The sequence below is a fragment of the Leuciscus leuciscus genome (assembly GCF_965113295.1).
Source record: "Leuciscus leuciscus genome assembly, chromosome: 14".
In the NCBI taxonomy this organism is placed as follows: Eukaryota; Metazoa; Chordata; class Actinopteri; order Cypriniformes; family Leuciscidae; genus Leuciscus; species Leuciscus leuciscus.
The window spans coordinates 12539688-12563140 of record NC_138738.1 but is presented as its reverse complement, the minus strand read 5'-3'; the positions used below and the strand labels follow the sequence as shown (position 1 = coordinate 12563140).

Genomic DNA, 23453 nt, shown 5'->3' with positions numbered 1-23453 from the left:
AATAACTGATATTGATTTTTATATACTTTTTGTTTAAAAAAAAATTTTTTATCTAAAAGAAACATAATGCAAAATACAGTATCTTGGCCGATAAGAATTATTTATGAGCATTATACTTTCTCACTTAAGGGAGATACTACAAAATGTTTTGGACCCCAGTCCTAACTGTCAAGTTGATTCACAGATCTTTTACCAATTGACTAACTGACACTCATTACAATGAATGGGTTTAGGTCAAAGTGGTTTACCTCTACTTGTGCTGATATCTTCCGTACCAGCCCTGTGGCCAATCAAATGGTATTGGTTGAGACGTGACCCTTCCTCTGCCACTACCACAGATTTGCCAGGGCCTTTAGTCCACTTATACACAACTTCTGAGATAGGGTAGGCATCTGTAAAAACACACAGTAGTTTACACTTTATACCTGCCACAAAGTTAGATTATACAGTGAAAATGGCTTATTAACCAGACACAGCGAGTAATCTGTTTAGTACCATGTTTAAATAAGGTTACATAAATGTTAGTCACTCTTGATTGTACAGTCATTGTCAGTTGATTGCACTGCATGCAGGCAAGTTTCATTTCTCATATTAAGGAGGTACAGTGTCTACACCTGTCAATCATGGGGAAATATCTGCTTTCTTTATCAACGGGGAGCATGTTTGTCTGACTCTGCCAAGTGTAGAGCTGGGAGTAATACATTGAATCATCTGCACCTGGGTTGTATAATAAGATCAGACCTTCAGGTTAAAAAAAGAGACACCTACACCTCAGTTGAAGACAACAGGATGGAACACTTCAAGTGACATAACTTGAAGAGATAGCAAGTCTTTGTTGAATATCTTAAAAAAGTGTGCAGCCTCATATTGTTTGTCCTGTACAAAAAAAAAAAGCTAGGGCCACTAAATCTAAAAACAGTATCTCTCTCTCTCTCTCTCTCTCTCTCTATATATATATATATATATATATATATATATATATATAAACATTTTCAAATAATAGTATTTTAGTAGTAGTATGTTGGAACAGTAGTATTACATGTTAAGAACAGATTCAACAAAATATGAAACATTTTTAGTAGATGATTGTTTCACATAAAATAGCTGCAGCTTTACAGTGACTTTCATATCACTCAATTTTCTTTTACTTTCGCCCCCTCCCTCCATCTTGACATTCAATCTTGAAGCAAAACATTAATCCTGCCACTCTCAAGCCGGATGTCTCCATCACAATTAAGATTGACTTCGACCATCTAGACTGAGGGATTATTCTGCAAACCATCTACACACACACACACACACACACACACACACACACAAAGACCTACAGTACGTACCCTTAGATACCCCAACATGTTCCTGCAAACTAATCCGAAGTACAAAAATTGTCTTCCCCGACTACTATCGATATTGCTACAAATCTTCTGACTAAATTATGACCAACACATCAACCTGATGTCCTCTGAATCAGTAAACCTACTTTTAGGAAGCACTCAAACACGGTTGAATGTTTTTACAAAAAATAAAAAATTAATTCCCATATTTCATTGGGCGGTTACAGAAAAAAAGATTTTAGAATTTTGAAAAATTCTAATAACGTAATGTTATATGCAAGGCATTTTAGGCAAGTATCTTCTGGGCCATCCTCATAGACACTTATCAGAATGGACGGTCCACTTGAGGATAAGTCCACACATGACTTATTAAGACTCTGTAGGGAACCTGCCCAATGAGATTTTAAAGTTAATACGGAGTACCTGGACAGTGAGCATATTTAGGTAGCTGGTGCAAAATACTTGCAAGTCATGATTTTCTATTTTACAGTATTCTAAAATTATAAATTTACTTCAATACGCATGTTATCATGCTTGTTTTCTGTGTTATCTCCATTTCCCTTTCTCTTCATTACTGCTGTCATCATTATTGTGCATTTGGTATAAACATTTACCAATTATGTGTGAAATTTCTGACTTTATGAGAAACTGGAGACTTTTTTAAGAGTTAGATATCAAAAAGATCAGGGCAGCGTTTCCCGATAACGTTGTCTCTTAGCGCGCTACGAAGACTCTTAAGGTATAACTTAACTAAAGGTATACCATTTCTAGGCGTGTTCCCCGAAACATACCTTAGGAATCTGCTTAAGATATACCTTCTTACGTGCGATGTTACCAGGTGCTGTCCGTGGCGATGGTGCTGAATTGGTTGATATCGATGGCTCGTGAATTAATTATTCTCTCATGCAGGGACTGTTTCCACTGCATTATGTGAGAAAGCGGTGTTCTTTATAAAAGAAGCACTTTAGAAATAGTTAAAATTGCATATAGGACTCATGGGATATTATAAAAAATAATCCAAACTAGTAGCCTAGCCTACATATTTTAAAATTGTATCATATATTGCTGCCATGATAACCATTTCAAATTTTTACGTGCTTTCTTCTCTTTCCCATTTTTGTTCGCTGAGGTGGAGCTGCGATGAAATACTGTTCTTGTAAATACAGTAATAAAAGTGTACATCTTACGTACGGTGCTCGGCAGAGATCAAAAAGGATTTAAACAGTGAATTTTGAATTAAATTACCACACGACATGTTTGTCAAAAAACAGTAGATATTAATTTGGCCAGGGATTTCTACGCGGGTTGGGTGAGAAAAAACACAAATATTATGGATTCGGACGGCACTAAAATCACTGACTTACCCCTGTAAATCTTTCAAATACGAGCCCATGAGAAACAATTAGCGTTCCAATAGGACATAACTGACAGTAGCCTATGCTTCCACTGGCCTTTAAAAGCGCTCTTTAATTAAATTAATAATATAATATATATAATAATATCATTAAAAATCTAACAACAATCAGTGTAATGACAATTTTATTCTTTGCATGAAAACACTTGAATTAGACTAATTGAACACTGTCTGGGTGTATTAAAACTTCAGAATTATATTTGTATAGACCTGCAACAGTAACAAAGTAAAGCTAAGAGTGGTCCAGACCAACCTTCCGAACGTATGACTTACAGAAGGTATACTTAACTAAGAACGTTTGGGGAAACACGTATTATCGATAAGGTACAGCTGTAACTTAAGAACGACGAATGGTTAAGAAGGTTTCGGGAAGCGCAGCCCTGTTCTCCTAAAGGTGTTTGAAGCTCGGTGCAAGTTCAGGTGGTGAGATTAAGCAAATGAGTGTGAAGACAGTATTGGTACTAATTATGGGTGGTGATTGTAAGTGGATCTAATTGGATTGAATTTAGTGCACATCAGCTGATCCTAATAAGCTCTGAACTTGTTCAAGTTCAAATGGAAAACTATAAACTTTGCCTATGGATTGAATTAAAAAGGAGATTGAAGTTGTACATGGTAGTAATGGTAAACATCATGGTAGAATGAATGGTTATGGATGTGGATATAACATGTGGATTAGGAAAATATGTATTTAGTGTGTTTATATTATACTCATAGCACTTTGGGAGGTATTATACTTACTTTTTTGACATACTGTAGACTGGAAACAGTGGGTCTCATTCACTAAGCATGCATACGCACAAATTTGTGCATGAAATCTGCATGTTTTCACGAGCAAATCTTGATTCACCAAAAACTTTCGCACTAAAATGTATTCTAAATTTACACAAAAATCACAAGTATGAAACCACACATACACAAAAAGCACTTTCTCTGTGCGGCCTTAAGAGATTATTTCATCTTAACATGACTATAATTAAATTATATTATATTATAATATAAAATGAATAAATAATAAAATTTTATTTATCCTTAAATATATTTCATCTTATACAGAGAAAGAGTAAGAAAAGCTGGCATGGCTTCAGCTGCATGGTTTCTCTGAATAACGCAGATTTACGCGTGTGTATAGCTGGTAATTAGAGGTCTGTAATCTCAGTTTGTATAAAAGTTGTTTATTGTGTTTGAACTGGTTTTGAGAATGACACACTTGGCATTGCTCGGGGATCTTGCGAGAGCAATGAAAGGCTGTAAATGTTGTGTGGAAAACCCTTATATGGAGATGGTTTGGGCGTGTTTTATGCAAACGACTAACCTTGTGCACGCGGCCGCTCATTTAAAACACTCTAAATTCAATAATATTAGAACGAGATTAAGAATAAATTATTGTGCGTACGGACATGTTGTGAATTAGGTAGAGATTGTTTGTGAGACGTTCTCCTGTGCGTACAAATTATGAAGTAATCCACACGATTACTTGTGAATTGTGTACCCAGTGTTTGATAAAGCAAAGGAAGTGACAAGGTCTAGCAAACTGAGGACAAAATATTTCTCATAGGTCAAGGGTTGAGACTTGAGCGAAACAAATGTAGCTCTTCATTAAGACAGGGTCACCACAGCCCACAGAGTGAATAGCCTGTAGAATTCCACCTTCTTACTCACACATGACTGAAATGCTTTCCAGTTAAAAGAAATTGTTCAGTGAGATTGGCTTGACAGAATTCATGTGTGCGTATAAAGGTTTAGCTATACTTGAGAAGCAACAAATATTTGTATTTGTCCTCACAAATACAGTGAAACATGTCAAAATCCCACAAAGAGACCCTCACTTGATGAGATGTCTTTATTATTATAGTGAAACCAGCATATGTGTGTGTGGTTTTATCTATATTTGTGGTCAAGGATGTTAATTGTTTTGCATCTTATTTTAATCTAAATTCTAAATTATCATTGTAATTGTCATATATTAAATGTCAGGGTTTTCATTTTGTTTGTGTGTGTCTCGTTTACAATCTACTCTTGCTTTTAATGTAACTTTCAAGGCTTTTCAGCATTTAAAATCAATGACAATGTGAAGTAACTAGGTTTCCACTAGGTTTCTCAAAGTTTATTTCTTCTATACTAATAAAAAAGCAGCACTCAAATCATTCCTAAAATGTGACAATCTGCAAAAATTAAATGGACAAATTAATCAAATGTAATAAAATTAAAATAATGATAATATTTTTCTGTTAATGTGATCAAACTTCTCTAAAATTCAGGAAAGACAAAGATTCAGCAAGAATATTTTCCACTAGCCTAAAACAGTGGCCTTAAATTAACATTGATAATTCTATAGAAATACTTTTTATCCCCATTGGCATGAGTAATATATACTTTTATGCATTTATGCAAAGAAATAGCTATCATAAAAATAAAACTTTCCTACAAACACCAGCAACTTTCAACCTGTCCCTAAAGTCTGTCTTTCTTTACACTAAGATTATGAGGCTTGGCTGCCCTAAGGTGATTTAAATAGGCCTAGATCTCAACATGTTATTGCGTAGACCAGCCTCGTACAGTACATCCTCTATTGCTGACCTATGCCTTAGCTTATTTCTCTTCCAAAACTCTCTGGGAAGAGATATATTGGATTAATCTGAACAAAAATATGACTCACCATTGGGGACCTTTACAAGGTTGAATTATCCCACAGTAATCTTTGGTCTACAGTATATAATCTTTTGAGGTGAATCTGGCCTGGATGGCACGAGAGCCCGAAGGCTGTATTGCAGTACTGAAAGCACTTAATACATATTTTATTGGTACTAACGTCATCAAATAAACCTTAATGGACATGGAAGAAAGTAAATGTCAAAAAGAAATACAGAATGAAGAATATGGAGTGAAAAATATCAGAAAATATTGTGGTTGTTAATGACTGTATAAATGACCATTCATCTAGAAATCCTACATTGCTGTACTTGTGTTTTCGCTCCAAAATCTCAATATGTAAACTAATTAAATGTAATAGACATTTTAATTCAAACCAATATTAATCTCTATTTATTAATTTGTAAGTGGGTTAATGTACAGTCAGACAGTCATTTACAGAGTTCAGGGCTCCAAGACACTCCCCAGCCTCTTTCATCTCACCAAATAAAATCATTTCATGAAATCAATATTTCATGTCCAGCCATGCAATAAGTGGGATAATGTACAGTCAGCCAGTCTTTACAGCAAAATAAACCCTCTCAGAGTGATACAAGACTCCTCAGCTTCACGTCAGGGGCTATTTTGTGAGAATGGCCCTCTGACTATACATTAATCCTGAATTCATGCCTTTGTACAGGATTCACTCAAGGTGCTTACATGTAAAGGATAATATCCATAGCCAGAGATGTACATTGTGTCTGTGGAGATTAACTACAATAATGATTGTCTGCGTCTCTTTGAAGAGCAGAATATTCCTCAACAAAAGGCTCCACATTAACATAACGCTTACAATAGTTTTACAACTCAAAACTGTTGTAGTTTATATGGGCACCGTTGCTTTTTTCAGGCATTTTGGTTGAGATGACAGTTAAAATCAGGCGTCTGTCACTGTTATCCAACCATCCAAACAAAAGCTGCTAAGTGCAGACAGAATTTATATAACCCTTTACATAACACAGCACAATACTTCAAGTAAACACGTTTGTTGTGCGATTCACAAGTTAAATCACTAATTCTCTTCCGCCTGTATATCGAGTAACTCTCGCAGGAAAAACGGTGTTAAACTCTAAGAATACAAGTCCTAATGAAGGCTAAATTTTCAATTACCACCTGACAATGAATAATTAATACCATTTGAGACATTTGAGATAGCTCACAGGGTGTTTTATATACAAGTAGAATGTAAAATTAAAAAATGCTGAGAAATGACGGATTAAAAAAAATTACTAAATAATAAAATCTAATGATTTCTATAGAGAATAGTTCATGTTTATTAACAACGTACTATTCATTTATGGAAGTCGTACCTCAACCTTTATTAAATATTTATGGTGAGTAAGGTAGTTTTTGTTTCTATGATGAAAGAAATAATATATGATAAAAATCAATAAGAAGGAAAAAGATTTAAACAAGTAAATGCTGTTGGATATGCTTTTGTCCATAAGGAAGATCTGAAATGCCAGAACAAAACAAGAATTGGTCGGAAAAAAACTGAACTGATAATAAGACATCTTTTGAACTACGAAGCCTTGTTAGAAAAATATTTTCACTATATACTACTGTAGTCAGCCCATGAAAAGGAGAGGGTATTTTTCTATCTTTTCTTTTGGTGCACAAAAGTTTTTTAGACAGTGGAGTACCTCAAAGGGGTAGTTCACCCAAAAATGAAAATTCTGTCCAAACCTGTATGAATGTCTTTTTTTCTGCTGAACATAAAATAAGATATTTTGAAGAATATGGGTAACCAAACAGTTGATGGGCACCATTCACTTCCATTGTATGGAAAATACAATAGAATGTCAATGGGGTTCCATCCACTGTTTAGTTACAGACATTCTTAAAAATATCTTCTTTTGTGTTCAGCAGAAAAAAAGACATTCATACAGGTTTGGAACAACTCGAGGCTGAGTAAATGATGACAGAATTTTCAGTTTTGGGTGAACTATCCCTTAAAATTGATGGAGTGTGGCTGGTTCAACATTCATTTCAAGGGTTGTCTGCATACATCAAGGTCAAACCATGCAGGCTAGTGAGATTACACTTTATACCTTGCTGTACTTCTAATGTTGATGTACTAAATTAACAATCCATCCAATCCAATCACATAAGAAGCCTATGAGATGTCCAAATGCACGGCATCAGACTCATTTTAGGTCACGGGCCAGATTAGATTAAACGTCACCTTATGCTGGCCGATTTTTTATTTGATAAACCTTGATGTACCCATGCAGAGCGTAAATACATGGTCTTATGCAACTATTGAATTTCAAGAGCAACTTTCACAAGATTAAATCCACATACAAATTGTATCAATGGAAATATTAATTACCCGCACGACAGCTATAACATTTAACACAAATTAAAGAGTTTATCTGACCTGCTGTTGCAAAATAAATAAATAAATAAATAAATATACAGTATATACTGTATATTTAGCATGATCTAATTTAAATGTTTAAACATTCAAATCATCCCGCGGGCCAGATTGACTTCTGTATTCTTATCTGTGTTTAACACCACTGCCAAAAAAGCCCATGAGAGGTTTTCAAAACCTAAAGAACTCCAGATCATGAGGGAATTTACTATGCAGCTACGACAGATCAATTAATAAAATATTCAGATATGCACAATCGCCCCTCCTAAGCACTGACTGTCATGGTTTCTGCAGTATCCTAACCCAAAATCTCACCGTGTACAGCCCTATCCTGTAATGCCCTAAACATCTAAGAAAGCTGAGCTCATCTCAGGTCATTCTTGGTTTCTTAGCACCAAAAAGCCTTTCTTTTATATGTGTGCAATGTGTACGTAAGCGCAGGAGGGATGGCAGGACGCCTTCCTACTAATCCAGTCCTCAAGTCACCCTCCTCTCTGTAAGAACCAGGTGATAATCTTAATCCTGCTCTTGGACAGGACGCCACGTGATAATGAGACTAAACTGGACATACCTTAAACACCAGTCTGTCAAGCTGCTTAAAATGGGCCAAGTCAGTACACAATTTTTTTTACTCAATATTTCAATATGCTAAAATGTATTAAGAAAATATGCAGAGAGAAAAACTAATGCAAAGATGTGTTCGGTACCTAATATATTAGAAAGATACATTTCTCCTGTAGTGGGAATTTTATATGAAATGTACAAAATGTTGCTCCTGTTACCATCTCCGTTCTACGCTGTGCGAAGACAACCAATGAACACTATATATTCCATTATTTTATACTTGTATCTTTTTCATCTAAATAAGAATATAAGATGCTATTCACATCAATCAAATAACAAATGGATGTAATTGTGACGACACACTTCAGAATCAGAGGGATTATGTTATGATTTCTTGGAATCTGCTATTTTAAAATCTTTTTGTAATGGCAATGAAACCTGTACAGTTCTTTTCTGAGTGGCAAGGGGGATTTTCCCGCATTTAATATGAAACATTATGGACTTACAGCTGCCAAATTTGAGTGGGCAGGCATGAGCATCCATAGGGAAATCCTCCAACTGCATGGGACACTCCGCTGATATGGTCAATCTGAAGAGAGAAAAATTAAGATATGATTAAATCTAGATCAGCACCTCTGAGTTTTAGAGATCAGTTGTTAATATAAACATGTCTTATGTAAGTTATCATTACCATAGTGACAATCATCACTGCATCATTAATGATTAATGCATTTTTCTTATTGGAAATCTTCTCAAAGTAGCTATAGGATTGCATAACAAGTGTATATTAATAGGAAGACTGAGCTTGCATGTTGAGTGCTCTTAGATGTATTTATAGAACAAGGGTGCCATCATGTGCCAGAAGTAGAAAGGCTGCCAAATCGGTGAAGTAAATCACTGCTAATTCTGGCTTTGCTCTCACACACACACACACACACACACACACACACACACACACACACACACACACACACACACACACACACACACACACACACACACACACACACACACACACACACACACACACACACACACACATACAAATGCTATTTTCTATTCAATTATTCTCAGTTTTCATTCATACACACGGCAGGATTTAAAAGACCTATTTTGAGCTGAAACGCCACCTATTGAAATATTAGAGGACTACAAGAAAAAAAAAAATGAAATATCACTACATTCAGTTCTATGAGTTCAATACAACTTCCAACAGTTATCCATTAAAATCTTAATTCATCTTACAAAAAAAAGCTTGAATTGCTGTGCTCCCAACCAATAGAATAAGGAAGTAACTTTTGTACCTTCTGATCACAGCAAAAAAGTAATATTCTTCATGTAAAAGGAAGTTTATGATTAAAACAAGAACATACCGTATATCTTCCAATTTTGCAAAATTTTTCAAGACTTCATTTAACATTTGAATCTCAAGTAGATGTATCTTGATCTAAAGATGTTTAGATATCTGTATTGGAAAACAGGACAAAAATACTGAGGAAGATATTCATTTTTTTCAATGCATGCAACATTTAATGCCATGACTTTATGAATTTACGACTTTCTACATTTGATTTAAGCCCTTTTTAAGACCCACAGAAACCCTGCTTAACTTTTCCAGATACACAGTATAAATAAAATACAAATAAATAAGAATTTCTATATGAAAACAGAAAGTTGCTTTTATATATCAGGGTGTTCCTCACAAGAGGTTCATTGGTTTCAAAAAGTTAGAAAACCCCTGATGTGGAGAACACTGCAGTGGTTCTGCAGTGGCTAAATCCACTGTCCTGTAGCCCCCTCTAGTGGACCATTTATGAAACAGTTTTTTTTATGTTTTAACTGTATGATTTCCTGATAAGATCTGCGGCTAAACACATTAAATGTGATAGAGATGTATTTTGCAACTGGACAACATTCATCCTATCAGAGAAAGTGACCCTGAATCCGATTGCTGGATGTTATAAAGTATATAAGCGATCTAACATGACATAAGAAACATGAAATGGAAGTAGCATCATATAATTATTGTCGCTCTATCGAACAGCCAAAAGGTTTCAGGAATTTTCTGTTACAAAGAAGTGAATAACAAAGAAATCTTCATGCATCCAACAAACTCGTCCATGATATATACAATGTCTGGTTGCATAAAGTCTATTGTCCAAAGTCTGCTGCTAAAGAAATGTAATCAGCAAGGCCATTTAGCAAACCAATTATATGAGATCAAGGCTGATCATTACCATAATGGTTACAGGATGGCGGGCTTATTATGCCACCCTGTGGCCATTAAGCCCTCCCTTAACGTCCCGGCTGGAGCTAATTCAATGATTTGGTGTAAGCAATGCAATAAGATGTCAGCACTGACCCTCAGCTGACAGCGTAATGAAGGGCTTGATATTGGCACAGAACTGGAAATGCTTAAAACCTCCATCATCAGCAACTGAGGATGGGACCAGGGTTGAAGGGCCCATGGTTGCATCTCTGACTGGAAGTCCTGCGAGAATGTAATTAATGGGGTGGGACACGTGAGGCACTGTTCCTTCACTTAATCAGCGCAGGGCCTTCATCTCTGACAGCTCCATGATGAATTGCTGTATTGGAAAAATCAAGGGCTGTCCTCTAAACTCAACCTCCATTTGACCAGCTCGCACAACTTTATCAAAACCAGCCATATGGGAGGCAAGGAGTTCGCTATGTACTTACTGAACACAGTTAGTGCTGAGGTCAGCATTGCTGGATGTGGAGACGAAATGATGTGGCACTGGGGCCTTGACAAATGGTGAGCGCTCAGAGTTTAATCCTTACAGTGAGCTTTATCTGGTCTGTGATAGCCCATTAAAGCTCAGAAATTATATATCATTTCACAAGAACGTTCCATCCACCTTTTCCCTATGCCCCATGACGCTTTGCACAAATTATGCGAGTAACTTCTGTTAAACTGTAAACAATCAGTGAAAGGTTCGCTCTATGAACACAATGAGCTTTTTTTTAAAACAGGGTACAATGAAGTGATATTATTCTACACACCCTTTAGGAAATTTAAAAGTGTAAAAACATCATCAGATTACTCCCACAGACCATGAATAACCTCAAAACCTTGATTATTTCCGCAGCAATATTACGGACGTGTTATATATCACAGTAGTAATATACGTCTGTATTATGTAACATACGTTGCCTTAATCAAAAACGTTCATTAACTTTAGCATTGAGTGTTAATATCTCAAAGTGCTTTCTGTCAGTTTGACAAATAACAAATACTGTATTTACTCCGCTTAGAAACATTCCAGTAAACACTGCTAATAGGGTTAGGAAGTGAAAAGGGGAAACAATTACATTTGAAAGCATTTTAAAGCATTCTGGAAAGAAACGTGAGGATTTGGGGAGAAAAACGAGAGATTCTTAGTGCATACTAGTGAATTATTCATAGGATATATCATAAATTAAATCGAGAGAGCGCACCACAAATACGCAGTAGGGTCTACATGTTTTTTCATGTTACAAGGGAATACTAATAAAAAAGAAAATAATCAGGAGGCTCGTCAGGAAAAAGGTGTATAGAAAAAGTCTGTATCTCTAAATAATGGTGGCTGATTCTGTGCTAGCACAAAATTACCACAAAACACAAAATTAACAGTAACACAAAATTACTGTTAACCCCAGGTGTATATAAATAATGCACGACTTAAAATACTTAAAATTAAAGAATAAAGAGATAATATTGTAATACTTTTTACTTTTTAATATTAGAAGTATGTAGCTTTCAGGTTGCATACATTGTGTGTATGTGTCATTGCAAGATATAGAAAATGGGATGCACCAATACCAGCATCGGTATGGGCCCGATACTGCACCCGTATGCTCGTACTCATTCAAATGCTCTGATACCAACAACAGATACCACGCAGCATGTACAGTAACAGTGCTTGTGACAAAAAAAAACAAAAAACAGACAACAGAGCAAATAGAGAGCACAATGGCGATATCAGAGAAGGATGTCTATGAAGTAAATGTATCTAATTAACAGATTATTAAACAAATTAAACGCCCAGAAAGCTGCCTCTTAGACAGTGTATAGCCTATTAAATTGAGTTTTCTTTCATGTCGTCTTGTGCTTGAGTGGACAAATTCACACAAAATTATGTAAAAATGCCCATATAGGCAAGTATCCTTGTGAAACATAGTTGGTTATGTCTTAAGTGAACATAAACAGTTTTAAAGAAAACATGTGTTTAACAGTATGTTGGATATGTGCAGTTCATAAAGTGACAGCAGCCTAATAAACCTACTGTTGTCTTTGTCCTCAATTTTATTCTAACAACAAAAGACAGAGAAAATCACTCACTGACTGGTTGAGCCCTGCTGGAGCAGCTCTAAATATTCACTGTGCTATTAAAATAAACATAAAGGGCCAGATTTACTAACCATTGCAAAACCTCTTTTGGTGTTAAAAACGGTCATGATTTACTAAAGACACACAGTGAAAAATTAGCGCTGACAAGGCATGGACAGAGTTATTTTTGCAGCTGACCTTATTGCATATGCATTTGTAGGAGTTTCCCTTTCAGATGCAAAATGTATGGGAGGAGAGTATTTAAATTAATCATGCAAGGTGATTTAGGTTAGCGCTCGTCAATTTACTGGTGTTTTGCGCCATTATTTACCGCCCAAAAAAAGCACGTCTTAAACCAGCGCTACAGTAACTGGTAGATTGCGTTGGTCATTATGGGATTGATCCGGCCGCGTCTGTGTTCTTTAATTTGAGCGTCGTCAGTAGATCACGCACAGAACTTTCCACTCCCATCTGCGCTTTTTTAGAATTGCGCTCTTACACTAAATTGACCTGTTTAGTAAATCTGGCCCAAACTATGATAGAGGAATAATATGAACACTGAAAGTACAGTAACAGTAGCTCCTACAATACATTTTAACAGGCATAATTAGGCATGACTAATTAGATTAATATTCTTTTGGTTTGTCTGCCCAATATTTTTTTTTATTAAAAATGCAATGAAAATACAGGTAAGAGTATCGGTATCGGACTCTTTCTGGAAAAAGTGGTATCGGTGCATCCCAAATTAGGCTACATATCAAATCACTACAGGACTTTGTATTAATTAGCACATTCACAGTCAAGAGCTGATTAAAAAACATGGACAATCAGATATATGTGTCATTATCAAGTGGTATAACAGCTATTTAAATACACAAGAATATAACAGATTTTAAGGGGATCAAAGGTAAAATTTTAACAATTGCTCATTGAAAAACTCATATTGGTCTACCATTAATCTGAATATTGAAGCGGATGTGTCCCCCTCAATGTCTATGTTGGTTATGACACTGTTGTTTTTATTTATAAAACCCTGTTGTTTTATAAACAATTTATATATATATATATATATATATATATATATATATATATATATATATATATATATATATATTTGCAATTTTTACAATGCATATTTGCCTACTGCACCATTTTTCTCAACATCAACCTCAAGCTAAAAAAGTTATTTTAAAAACATGGCAGATCCTTCAGAAGATTTGACAGTTTCTAGAACATCTCCCTTTTGTTCGGTCTCGTAACCTCCTTTTTAACTCTAATAAAAGCCTGTAGACTGCGTTCCACTTTTAGAATGTGGGTGGTGAAATGTGTGGCTGTTTTGCCCTGCTTTTTCATGGCAGCTAAGGTGCTCCTTTCCATCTCAGCAAGAAAAGAAAAAACCTTACAGCTGATCACTTTTCCGGAAACAATGTGCGCATTGGTGAGTGGTAAAAAGCCCTTTTAATGGTTTGCACTGTTAGGAAATGCAACACTGGGCAGAGTTTATTGTAGGCAAGCTACAATAGCTCCACCATTGATTTCTAAATGACATGCTCCAAGTAATTTCCTCTCAGAGTCATTAATGTTTGATTGATGATCTCGTTCAATCTACAGTCTAAAAAAGCAGCTCTATCTAAGGCTTTATCAATTGAATAATTTTGTAATATGTGTTTGGTCTCACAATATACAACGCAATAATTAAAATAAATTTTTTAAAAACAGCGAAGCTTTGCAAATGAGCAAGGAATGCGTTTTGTGTAAATGAAATGATCCATGTTCTTTGCCTTTTCCATTTATTTTATATTGCTTTTAGACCCACTATATGAAATCTAATTGTTACCTCTATGGAAAACTCACCAAATTCTCCATTGCATTTGAATTCGAGTTAATAAAAGCTAATAACTCATTATACAATGGATCATCATAACTGTAACCTCAGAGAATAAAAATAACTAACACATAACCCCCATAATCCAAACACTATTACGATTGTGCGCCTCAAAATTCAGCACTTAAACAAGCAGGTTCTACTATAGAGAGGATTTAGTATTGATGCCATTTCGAGAACAACAATAGCGGCTTTTATACAACAGCACTAACACAGCAGTGCACGGCACTTGGCAGTAGATTGTTGCTGATGATAGCTGGGAGAGCAGAAACTGTATGTGTGTGTGTGTGTGTGTGTGTGTGTGTGTGTGTGTGTGTGTGTGTGTGTGTGTGTGTGTGTGTGTGTGTGTGTGTGTGTGTGTGTGTGTGTGTGTGTGTGTGTGTGTGTGTGTGTGTGTGTGTGTGTGTGTGTGTGTGTGTGTGTGTGTGTGTGTGTGTGTGTGTATGAGATTGTAAGTGTGCGTGTATGTGTGTGTTCTCTCCCTCTGCCCTGGTATTGCGAGTAATGGAGCAGACAGTCTGTGAAGAACAACTCAACAACAGGGGCATAAAACATACAGCCAACTTTCTCTTTTCCCTTTGTTTCTAACTCTTATTTTGTCTCACCCCCCTTTTACTTTCTTTTCTATTGTACACCGTTAGGTTTGAACACCCTTGGGTGACTGGTCTAGGGTACAAAGAGAAGAAACTAGATACAGTATGTGTGTGGAGTTTCAACACATTTTGAATCTGCGTCTATGTTATTGCAGTGTCCCCAAATAGAGCCTTTGGAGCATCAGTACACTAACCAAAGTCAAAAGATTTTTTAAGATTGTGAATCTAACTGGCTAACATATGAGGTTTAGTCAAAAGTGCAAGAATGATTAGTCAGTGTGATCAGTCTTGGTAGCATCAGTAATAATAGATGTCAAACAATCTTTTTTTTTTTTTTTTTTTTACATTTTGCAGTGTACTGCATTCCATCATTTTCCAGTAAAAGTGTATAATTTTCTGCCTTGTTTTGGTAAATAAAGCTTAAAGTTCTATTCAAAAATCATTTGTTTATAGTAACATAATATGTTAAATAATAAATATTGAATAATGCATAGAAAAAGTAATTATTTTAATTATAAATATACATAATAAAAACTTACAATTTGTACTTTTAGGCCTGTGAAAATGTTGGCAGGGCATAAATAAATAAATAAACAAACCAACAATGTTACTGTTGAACCCTGCAGGGACCTGAAAGACCCCACACATGGCCTCATGGCTTCTATCATTTTCTGAACCCGAGAGAGGATGCTTCTGATCCCTTTTCAGTGTAAGGCAATGTAAATTCTTTGCCTATTGGGAAAATCACTGTGGTCGTTAAATAAATAATAGCACACCTCTCCTCAATAAGCAGGATGATCTTAAGTATCATTCAAGTCTATAGCATAAACAGTCTGCATATAAGTCTGTGAAATATAAAGAGTAAGTATGAGGAATCTAAAACATGGGGAACCACTAATGAAAACAACAAAGGGAAACTCATGTGTCCTCTTGTGAGAAGACAACGTCAAAAAAAACAAAAAACAACAGTATAAAGAAAAAGCTTTAGCAGTGGCAAGCTGAACATTCCCACTGAGATTGTTCGATGCGGAACATGAGATGCTGAGTTCAGCAGGAGCCGAGTTCATGTGTGCTTAACACATCTGTCACATAGCAGAGGGTTCAGCAGTGCAAAACAGAGGTGAGGAGGCCATTAAATGAGATGAGGATCAAATGTATGGCTGTACTACCCATACTCAAATCCATTCATGCAGACAGCATTTCATACTGTGAAATGACAAGGCATTGTAGCTTAAACTGGTACCTCATGGTGTACAGCAATGTCCCATCATCCTTCAGTCTCAGAAGCTTGTTGGGCGTTGTCATGTTGTGAGCAATGGATTTTTTGCCATTAAGGAAAAAGGTGTCAGGTGTCCAGATGTTGCTGGCCAGCAGGTTATTCAGAGGTAGCATCTCCATTGGCCCTTTGAAACACAAACGCTCATCTTTCCAGCTTTGACGGAAAAACACATCAATGGTGTATTCCTGTTCAAAGGAAAATGTTCATTTAGTGTGCACCAGAAGGCAGGGTCGTCGTGAGGAACCCCAGGCCCTGTGATGAGGAGGAGGGGCACACTAAGGCCTCCCCATAAACTTTTTCTCCAGGGGCCCATGAATTACAGCGATGACCTTGCCTGAAGGCAAAATCAAATGTGTCACATGACTAAATATAAAAAATGAACAATAGTTGCATTCATCAAATCATACGGTGACCTACCTAAGATATTGCATGCAGAATTTCAGGAAATGTTGCAGAGGTGAAGTAATGTTACAGAGTGAGGCAGGATTTAATGAAGGTGGTCTTGATGAAGAGTGATCTCAGTTGGAAATTTCCAGCAGTAGAGGTGAATGAATGGTGTTTCTTCATGAAGAAAGGATATGGTTTAAATACTTACCATCTCAGTATCTGACACTGGCCCAAAACTGGTGACAAAGATGTTGGTCTTAATTTCGGTCACTTTCTCTGTAAAGCCACAAACAAATAGTGATTTATTAAATTACGTTTAATTTTGGATGTTATATATTTATACTATAATGGAAGTTCTACAAATTTATACTATGCATACTTTCTATATATTAATTTACTAATATATATATAGACAGAGAGAGAGATAATGTATATAAAATATAAAATATGCAGAATTTCCAATCAAGTATACATATATAAGTAAATAGTGTATATATAGTAGGCCTAAATAAATAAATAGAATATAAAATATATGCAGAATTTCCATCAAAGTACGCTTTGATTCGCTATTGGTACGCTATTCATTTAGTTGCATTCATTTTAAATGAAAAGCAATTAATTTCAGGCTCCTGGCTGCACTTTCCTTCTCAAAGTACTAAATCATGTCTAAATCCATCATTTGTCAATTGACATCATGTTGCTGATGCGCAGTTTTCACATGGAAACAGGTTCAGCCAGTGTTTATTCTCTTTCTCTGCCATAACGGCATGATTTTGACATCTGAGAACAATAAACCTGCACCTTTTGAAAAGAGCGATAGGTTTCTCAAGGTCAGCGGGCACATTCATATCCCTTCTCTCTCGCCCACCCTCTCTCTCTCTGTCTCTTGCAAGAACACTGTAATTGCGAGTGCCGGGAAATAGTGGCTGTTTGATTTTCACAGAGAACCAGGCAATTTCCGTGATCACTTCTACTCTGTGCAAACATCTCCTGTATGAAAACACTTCCTCCCAGTTAGTGGATTGAATAGAAGCAGCATCTCTCTCTCTCTCTTTTTTCTTTTCTTTTGAAAGTCCTTCATGCTGCTGGTCACGATGGAATGTGCAGGCGTTCTCTCTGTTTAACCATCTGCCTTTATCTGAAGACATCTTTTCAATATAACTACCAGAGGTCAATGCCAGACATAAATTGCCCTACAAGAAAGAAAAAAACCCTGCCTCTCGCTAAATCACAATCTTGCTACAGATTATGTTTTTGAAGTATCTAGGCATGGTATCTAGGCAGAGTTTACCTCCAAGCCCAGGTCGCAGTCTGTTATCGTAGCCATCCAGCAATCCATCCAGGATTCGTGTAAATACTGTGATGTTATCATTGAGCTCTGACTCTTTAGGAGTCCCTGTAGTAGACTGGGAGAGGCTGATGTACAAGACCATACAGATAATTAATAGCTACAAGTATTAGTTCCTATCCATTAGGTGACCACAATGATAAAATTGTCTGGAAAATGTGCATTCTTAAGTTATCAATAGGATCAATAGACATATATGCATGTTACATTTGACTCCTGCAATTAACTAGAAAATAATATGAAGTCAACGAGAAAAAGAAAGTTACATTAAACGTAATCTACCTCAGATGGCAGGTGAAAGTCATGAACAAAACACCGACCCACATACTTCTCATTTTGGCGCTGCAGTGGGGTCCATATCCCATACCTGCAAAGAGTCCAGCATATGGAGTCATTCATACCAGCATGCTAATCTTATCATTCTCCATGAAACTCCATGAATTATGCACACTTTAATTTAAAATAAATTGAGAAGGCAAGTTAGAAATAGAGGTATATAAAATCCCTAAAGCAGGATGATCAGTAAACTTAAAAACAATATAATTTATGAAGTGTTAAACAGTTTTGGTAAGCTATACAGTTAAAATTAGGACACCTTCTCATTATTACTTTAAGAATAATCCTAATAAAAATAAGTAATAACAATTGATGCAATAAATGCCTTAATTAAATTTTTTTTAACTAGGCTATATTATTTATTTGCCACTTTCAGATACTATACAAGTTATATTATATATTTTTTATTTACTTTTTTTAAATCAATTTTTAAGACTATTTTCTATGTCAAACAAATGTGTTGTGCATTTCCCTTGAATGCCAGTTTGCAACATTTCTTTCAACGTGACCGTTTGTAAAAAGCAGTAGGAGCGCTGAGTTTGCAGCGGCTGTACGTTAATGCTTAGTTTTAACAGCATCTGGCGTATAAACTTGTCGAACATTTACAGTGAGTCCTACAAAGCAGAGTTGAGCAGAGATCGTGTACAGTAAAAGCCTCGCATCTTACCTTAAATATCTGAATGGTGCAGTGGGTCCACGTTGAAAAAACAAAAACAAATGCAATGAATTCCTTTTGAAGCAGTGAGCAAAATCCCGCAACGTTCAGCTTACAGCAGTAGTAGATGCGTTGTTCTTCAGATATATCCAGTCTTAACCATACAGGCTCATTGTTCTGTCCTCTTTTACGATTCAGTGCCTGAACAGCCGCTGCAGAACATCCCTTCCTTTCCACCGCATCCCAAAGACCCCTTCATCACTCCTAAATCCAATTGAAAGACAGTAACCAGGCAGCCCTTAAAATAGCCTAGTCTTTGTTTTCTCTCTTCCCCTATTCTCCCTCTAGTCAACAAATTCCCTTTAACAGACCATTACTTTTCCCCCTTCTTTCCTCTGTGGTAGCCTAGCACGACATCTCAACGCTTATCTGCGCAACCGTTCAAGCGTTACAGAGTTTAACAGGATTCTCCGCTTACCGGGTCGGCGGTTTGACGTCCGTTGCTCTCCTCACTCTAGCCCAACTGTCACTCTAGAGGCATTTGTTCGTATTTGGGACCAAAGTAATAGGACGTCACCTCCGCTCGCGCGGCATAATTACCCCCCGAGGGAAATTTAAGCGCCCGTTGGGTTTTGAAACTTATCTTGTTTGAGCTTATTCAGAGAAAAGCGCGATTACCCCCGTCCCCTGCGCGCGTTACAAACGCGGACGCCAGAAAATGAGTGGATTTCCCAACAATTCTGCTTACTATGCATTTTGCGCGCGAGCGTTTAGCTCTAGGCAGCTCCCCATGCGCCAGGCTGTTTAATGAAGACTGGCTTTCTCTACATGCGGATCATTATATCTCCACTGAGGATAATTATGGTTTAAAAGTATCAGTTTGCCCAATTATAACGAGTTGTAAATGATAGAATAGTCCTTTTTTATAAATAGTTTAAAATATATACGAAGTATAGGTATATAAATATATCAAGGTATCAGTCAAAAATACATAATATTGATTTGATAGGACTAGATATAAAAATGGTGTGAGAGCAAGTATTGTTTTATATGAAACAGAATGTAGTAGTAATGAGGACAGCCATCAGAGGGAACTCTAATCCCATTTTTTTTTTCTCTGATGCTGACTATCACTGCAGTGCCTCAGTCGATAAATGAAAACCTTAAAAGCTCTACCTGCTCCAATTTCATGTTGTGCATAAGTGAAAAGAACTAGTTTCTTTTATAATGACACATTTTATACTGATTTGGGGTGACAGGACAACTGGGAAATGTCTCCAATGCCGTACACAACACACACACACATGCAAAAAGCATTGCTATTACACCACTATTCTGGTGATTATGCAAAATACTACAAATGTATTAAGATTACTTCAAAAATAAAACAAGCATGTGTATTGAAGACTCCCAGTAAAAATGCACACACATGGGTAATGTATGCAGGTGTTACATTGATTTACAGCAAGATAATCAAAGCAAGTAAATTAAACATCTGCTTTGGGTTGGTTTTAATGGTCACACTGCAAAAAAAACAAAAAAACAAAAAACAAACATGCATCCCTTATAGGACAAGATTATTTCTAGGTTCGTGAAGATAATAAAGACAGTTTGTTGTTTAAGTAATGTGATTTGGGGAGTAATTTAGTAATGTGATTTGGGGATTGATTTATTTTTGAAGCGCTTTTGTCTGACTGTTGATTGACTCCATTGATGTGCACTCCAGAGATTTTCACACAGAGCAGCTGTTACTTCTACAGTCCACCTGTGTCCAGCGAGCATCTGATAAACATGATCTCATGTTGCGAGTGTGTGTATGTGCGCATGTTAAACAGAGCTTGAATAACTAAGATCAAAAAAAAAAAAAAAAAAGCAGCCTATGTTTGAACCCAAGACATATGTTATGAGTTAAAAGTGATATATTTGGTAATGGTTTTTGGGATTCTTTTCTTTTACTATACACAATCAGAACCATAACAACTGCTTAGAGAGAGTGTTGTTTCCAAAAATAGTAGCATGGCATTGAATGATGGGAATAGTAACGTCACCTCCCTTTCTGTTTTTCAGGAATGCTGTGGATGGGAATAAAAAGCTATTTGCAATCTATGACACAAGGTAAGTGACTTATTTGTATGGCAAAAAAAAAAAAAAAACGTGAATTAAACATGACATTTTGAAGTAGAAAGACTTACTCCAATAATCTTTGTTTTATTTACAGAATTGAAAAATATTTTTTTCTTCCCTATTATCGACGGCATGTTGTTAACGCCTCAGGATCGGAGTTTCGCAGTATCGCAGGGGTCTGAATTTTTCAATGGGTATTACGAGTGATTTTGCAGAGTTCTGTCTCAATCTAAAACAAATCAGACCGACAATGTCAGCCACGTACATACATTATTCATTCAGCACAGTGCAATATTCACTCCATCCAGAGAAACTATTTATCTGTGTCCATTTAATCTGGAGGGGGTGGAGGGGGCGTGCGGAGGAGAGAGGTCTTTTGCATCTGCGAATTGACACGAATGGAAGGAAAAACCCTTTCAGTGGAAACCAGTTATTCTTCTCTTAGTGATACTACCTCACCCCTATACAGTAGATCAGAAAATTGCTTTGATAGTTCAGTGGGCAAAATAAAGCAAAGTGCCTTGTGAACTTGTGGATGCGGTCTATTACCTCACATTTAGAGAGGTCAGGGGACAATGGTCATTTTAAAGGCAGGGATCGTGAAAGGTTTCAGTCCTCCCACAGCCTGTTTGACTAGTGTTACTTTAAAGGAAATCTACAGCATTAACAGCATTTGGCTTGGTGTGTGACCGTGACTCGGTGCCATTTGCTCAGCCCACACACTGAGGAGCCTTTGCATTTGCAGATGATGTGTGAGTGGAGTGCTTTGTTTGGATGATGGGATGTGGGTGTGTGTGGGTAAGTGCTGTTCAGAGCTACCCTCGCTTTCTATCTCTCTCCTTATAGTAGCATGCTCTTTATAAATGTTTATGCTGCAAGAAGCATAGAAATCATTCCAGCTACACATGTAGCCTACAGCTACAAAAAGAAATCATCTTAGAATTGAATATTGAACACATTATACTCTATTAATGCCAACGTGATAGTAAAAGGGGCAAGGGCACTTACTGAACATAAGTCTTAAACTTTAAGTTTTAGTTCTGTACAAAGAAGTGTTTTCAGAAACAAATTTCAGACGTAAAGAATTTACACCCAGCCAATCCATGAGTTTGGAACTGGCCACACACAAAGTTGAAATGGAATTTCAGGAAAGGGAATTTATTGAACTGCAATTCAAAAACACCAGTAAGGCATTTTGGGAAATGAGGTTGGTTCAAAAAAGATAATTTATAAAATACGATGAAATAAACAAAATACAAATTTCAATCTATAACATTCAAGGGCTTAATAATCTTTGCTTTCCAAGTTAAAAATTACTGTTATGCGAATTTCTTAGAATGTCAATTCTAATGTAATTCTATTTTCCTTGCATTCAAATTATAAATTCAAACTCAATAACTTAATAGGAATGGTTACCCAGGACCAGCTGTCCTAAAACAGATTAATATTTGTTAACAATTCAAAAATGAAGAGTGATATATCAATAATATAGTCCTCCTAACACTATTTCAGGAAGCGGATCAAATGCTAAATGTTGCCAAGCAAAAAAAAATATAGTATGTACTTGAGAGCTCAAGAAGAATAGACATCTCGGTGGAGACTCACTCCTTGGCTCTGAAGCTTCTGAAACAGTACCAGGAAGCACAGCCACATCCCTCTGCATCCGGCATCTGCTTCTAAAAGCATTAGCCCGGCATCAGTCTGCACACTACAGTCTAAATGTAGCTTGGGGGATTTAAGAAAGCCACTAACTTCGACCATTGACCATATCAAATCCAGCAACAGCTCCCTTAAACAACCTTTCAGTCAGAACAATGCAGACCAGTTTTTTGAACACAGGTCAAATTAACAGGATTAGTTTAATGAGTTTTTAAAGCTTGGAAGAAGCCATTACACTTCGGCTTAATCTCCAGCAGACTGTCAAGCCTCACTGAAAATCTGATTATGTATAATAAAATTGTCTAGAGGCTCAATGGAGGAGCCTTAATATCCATTGATGGGGAGTGGTAGTGAGAACAAGTAATATATCAGATTGATTTTATCACAGAAGGTATCAATACAGTAGCATTTTTCTCCTTCCACTCTGTGCCATGATGTTCTGTTTATCAGTATTAGTGTGTATGCTTGCATGCAGAG

At 36.4% G+C, this 23453-nt stretch overlaps 2 protein-coding genes across 6 annotated transcripts in view; one reads left to right on the top strand and one right to left on the bottom strand.

Annotated features, from left to right (window-relative positions):
- The window catches only part of gabrb3 (gamma-aminobutyric acid type A receptor subunit beta3), a 65857-nt gene that overhangs the window by 2379 nt on the left and 40025 nt on the right, over positions 1–23453 (top strand). For all 3 annotated transcript variants that reach the window (XM_082137260.1, XM_082137262.1, XM_082137259.1), the window contains exon 2: positions 21261–21308. In XM_082137260.1, coding sequence (XP_081993386.1) covers positions 21261–21308 — 48 coding nt within the window. The remainder of the gene's footprint in view (positions 1–21260; positions 21309–23453) is intronic.
- Positions 1–23453, bottom strand: part of gabra5 (gamma-aminobutyric acid type A receptor subunit alpha5) — a 39739-nt gene that overhangs the window by 14947 nt on the left and 1339 nt on the right. The window contains exons 1-8 of one of the 3 annotated variants that reach the window (XM_082137268.1): positions 19672–20146; positions 19206–19457; positions 18485–18569; positions 18146–18270; positions 17063–17130; positions 16432–16652; positions 8887–8969; positions 249–392 (exon numbers count right to left, since the gene is read on the bottom strand). In XM_082137268.1, the coding sequence (XP_081993394.1) occupies positions 249–392; positions 8887–8969; positions 16432–16652; positions 17063–17130; positions 18146–18270; positions 18485–18567 (724 nt within the window). In that variant the 5' untranslated portion in view covers positions 18568–18569; positions 19206–19457; positions 19672–20146. Of the gene's footprint in view, positions 1–248; positions 393–8886; positions 8970–16431; positions 16653–17062; positions 17131–18145; positions 18271–18484; positions 18570–19205; positions 20147–23453 lie in introns of those variants that run through there. The other 2 variants (XM_082137269.1, XM_082137267.1) reach the window with 2 other exon arrangements.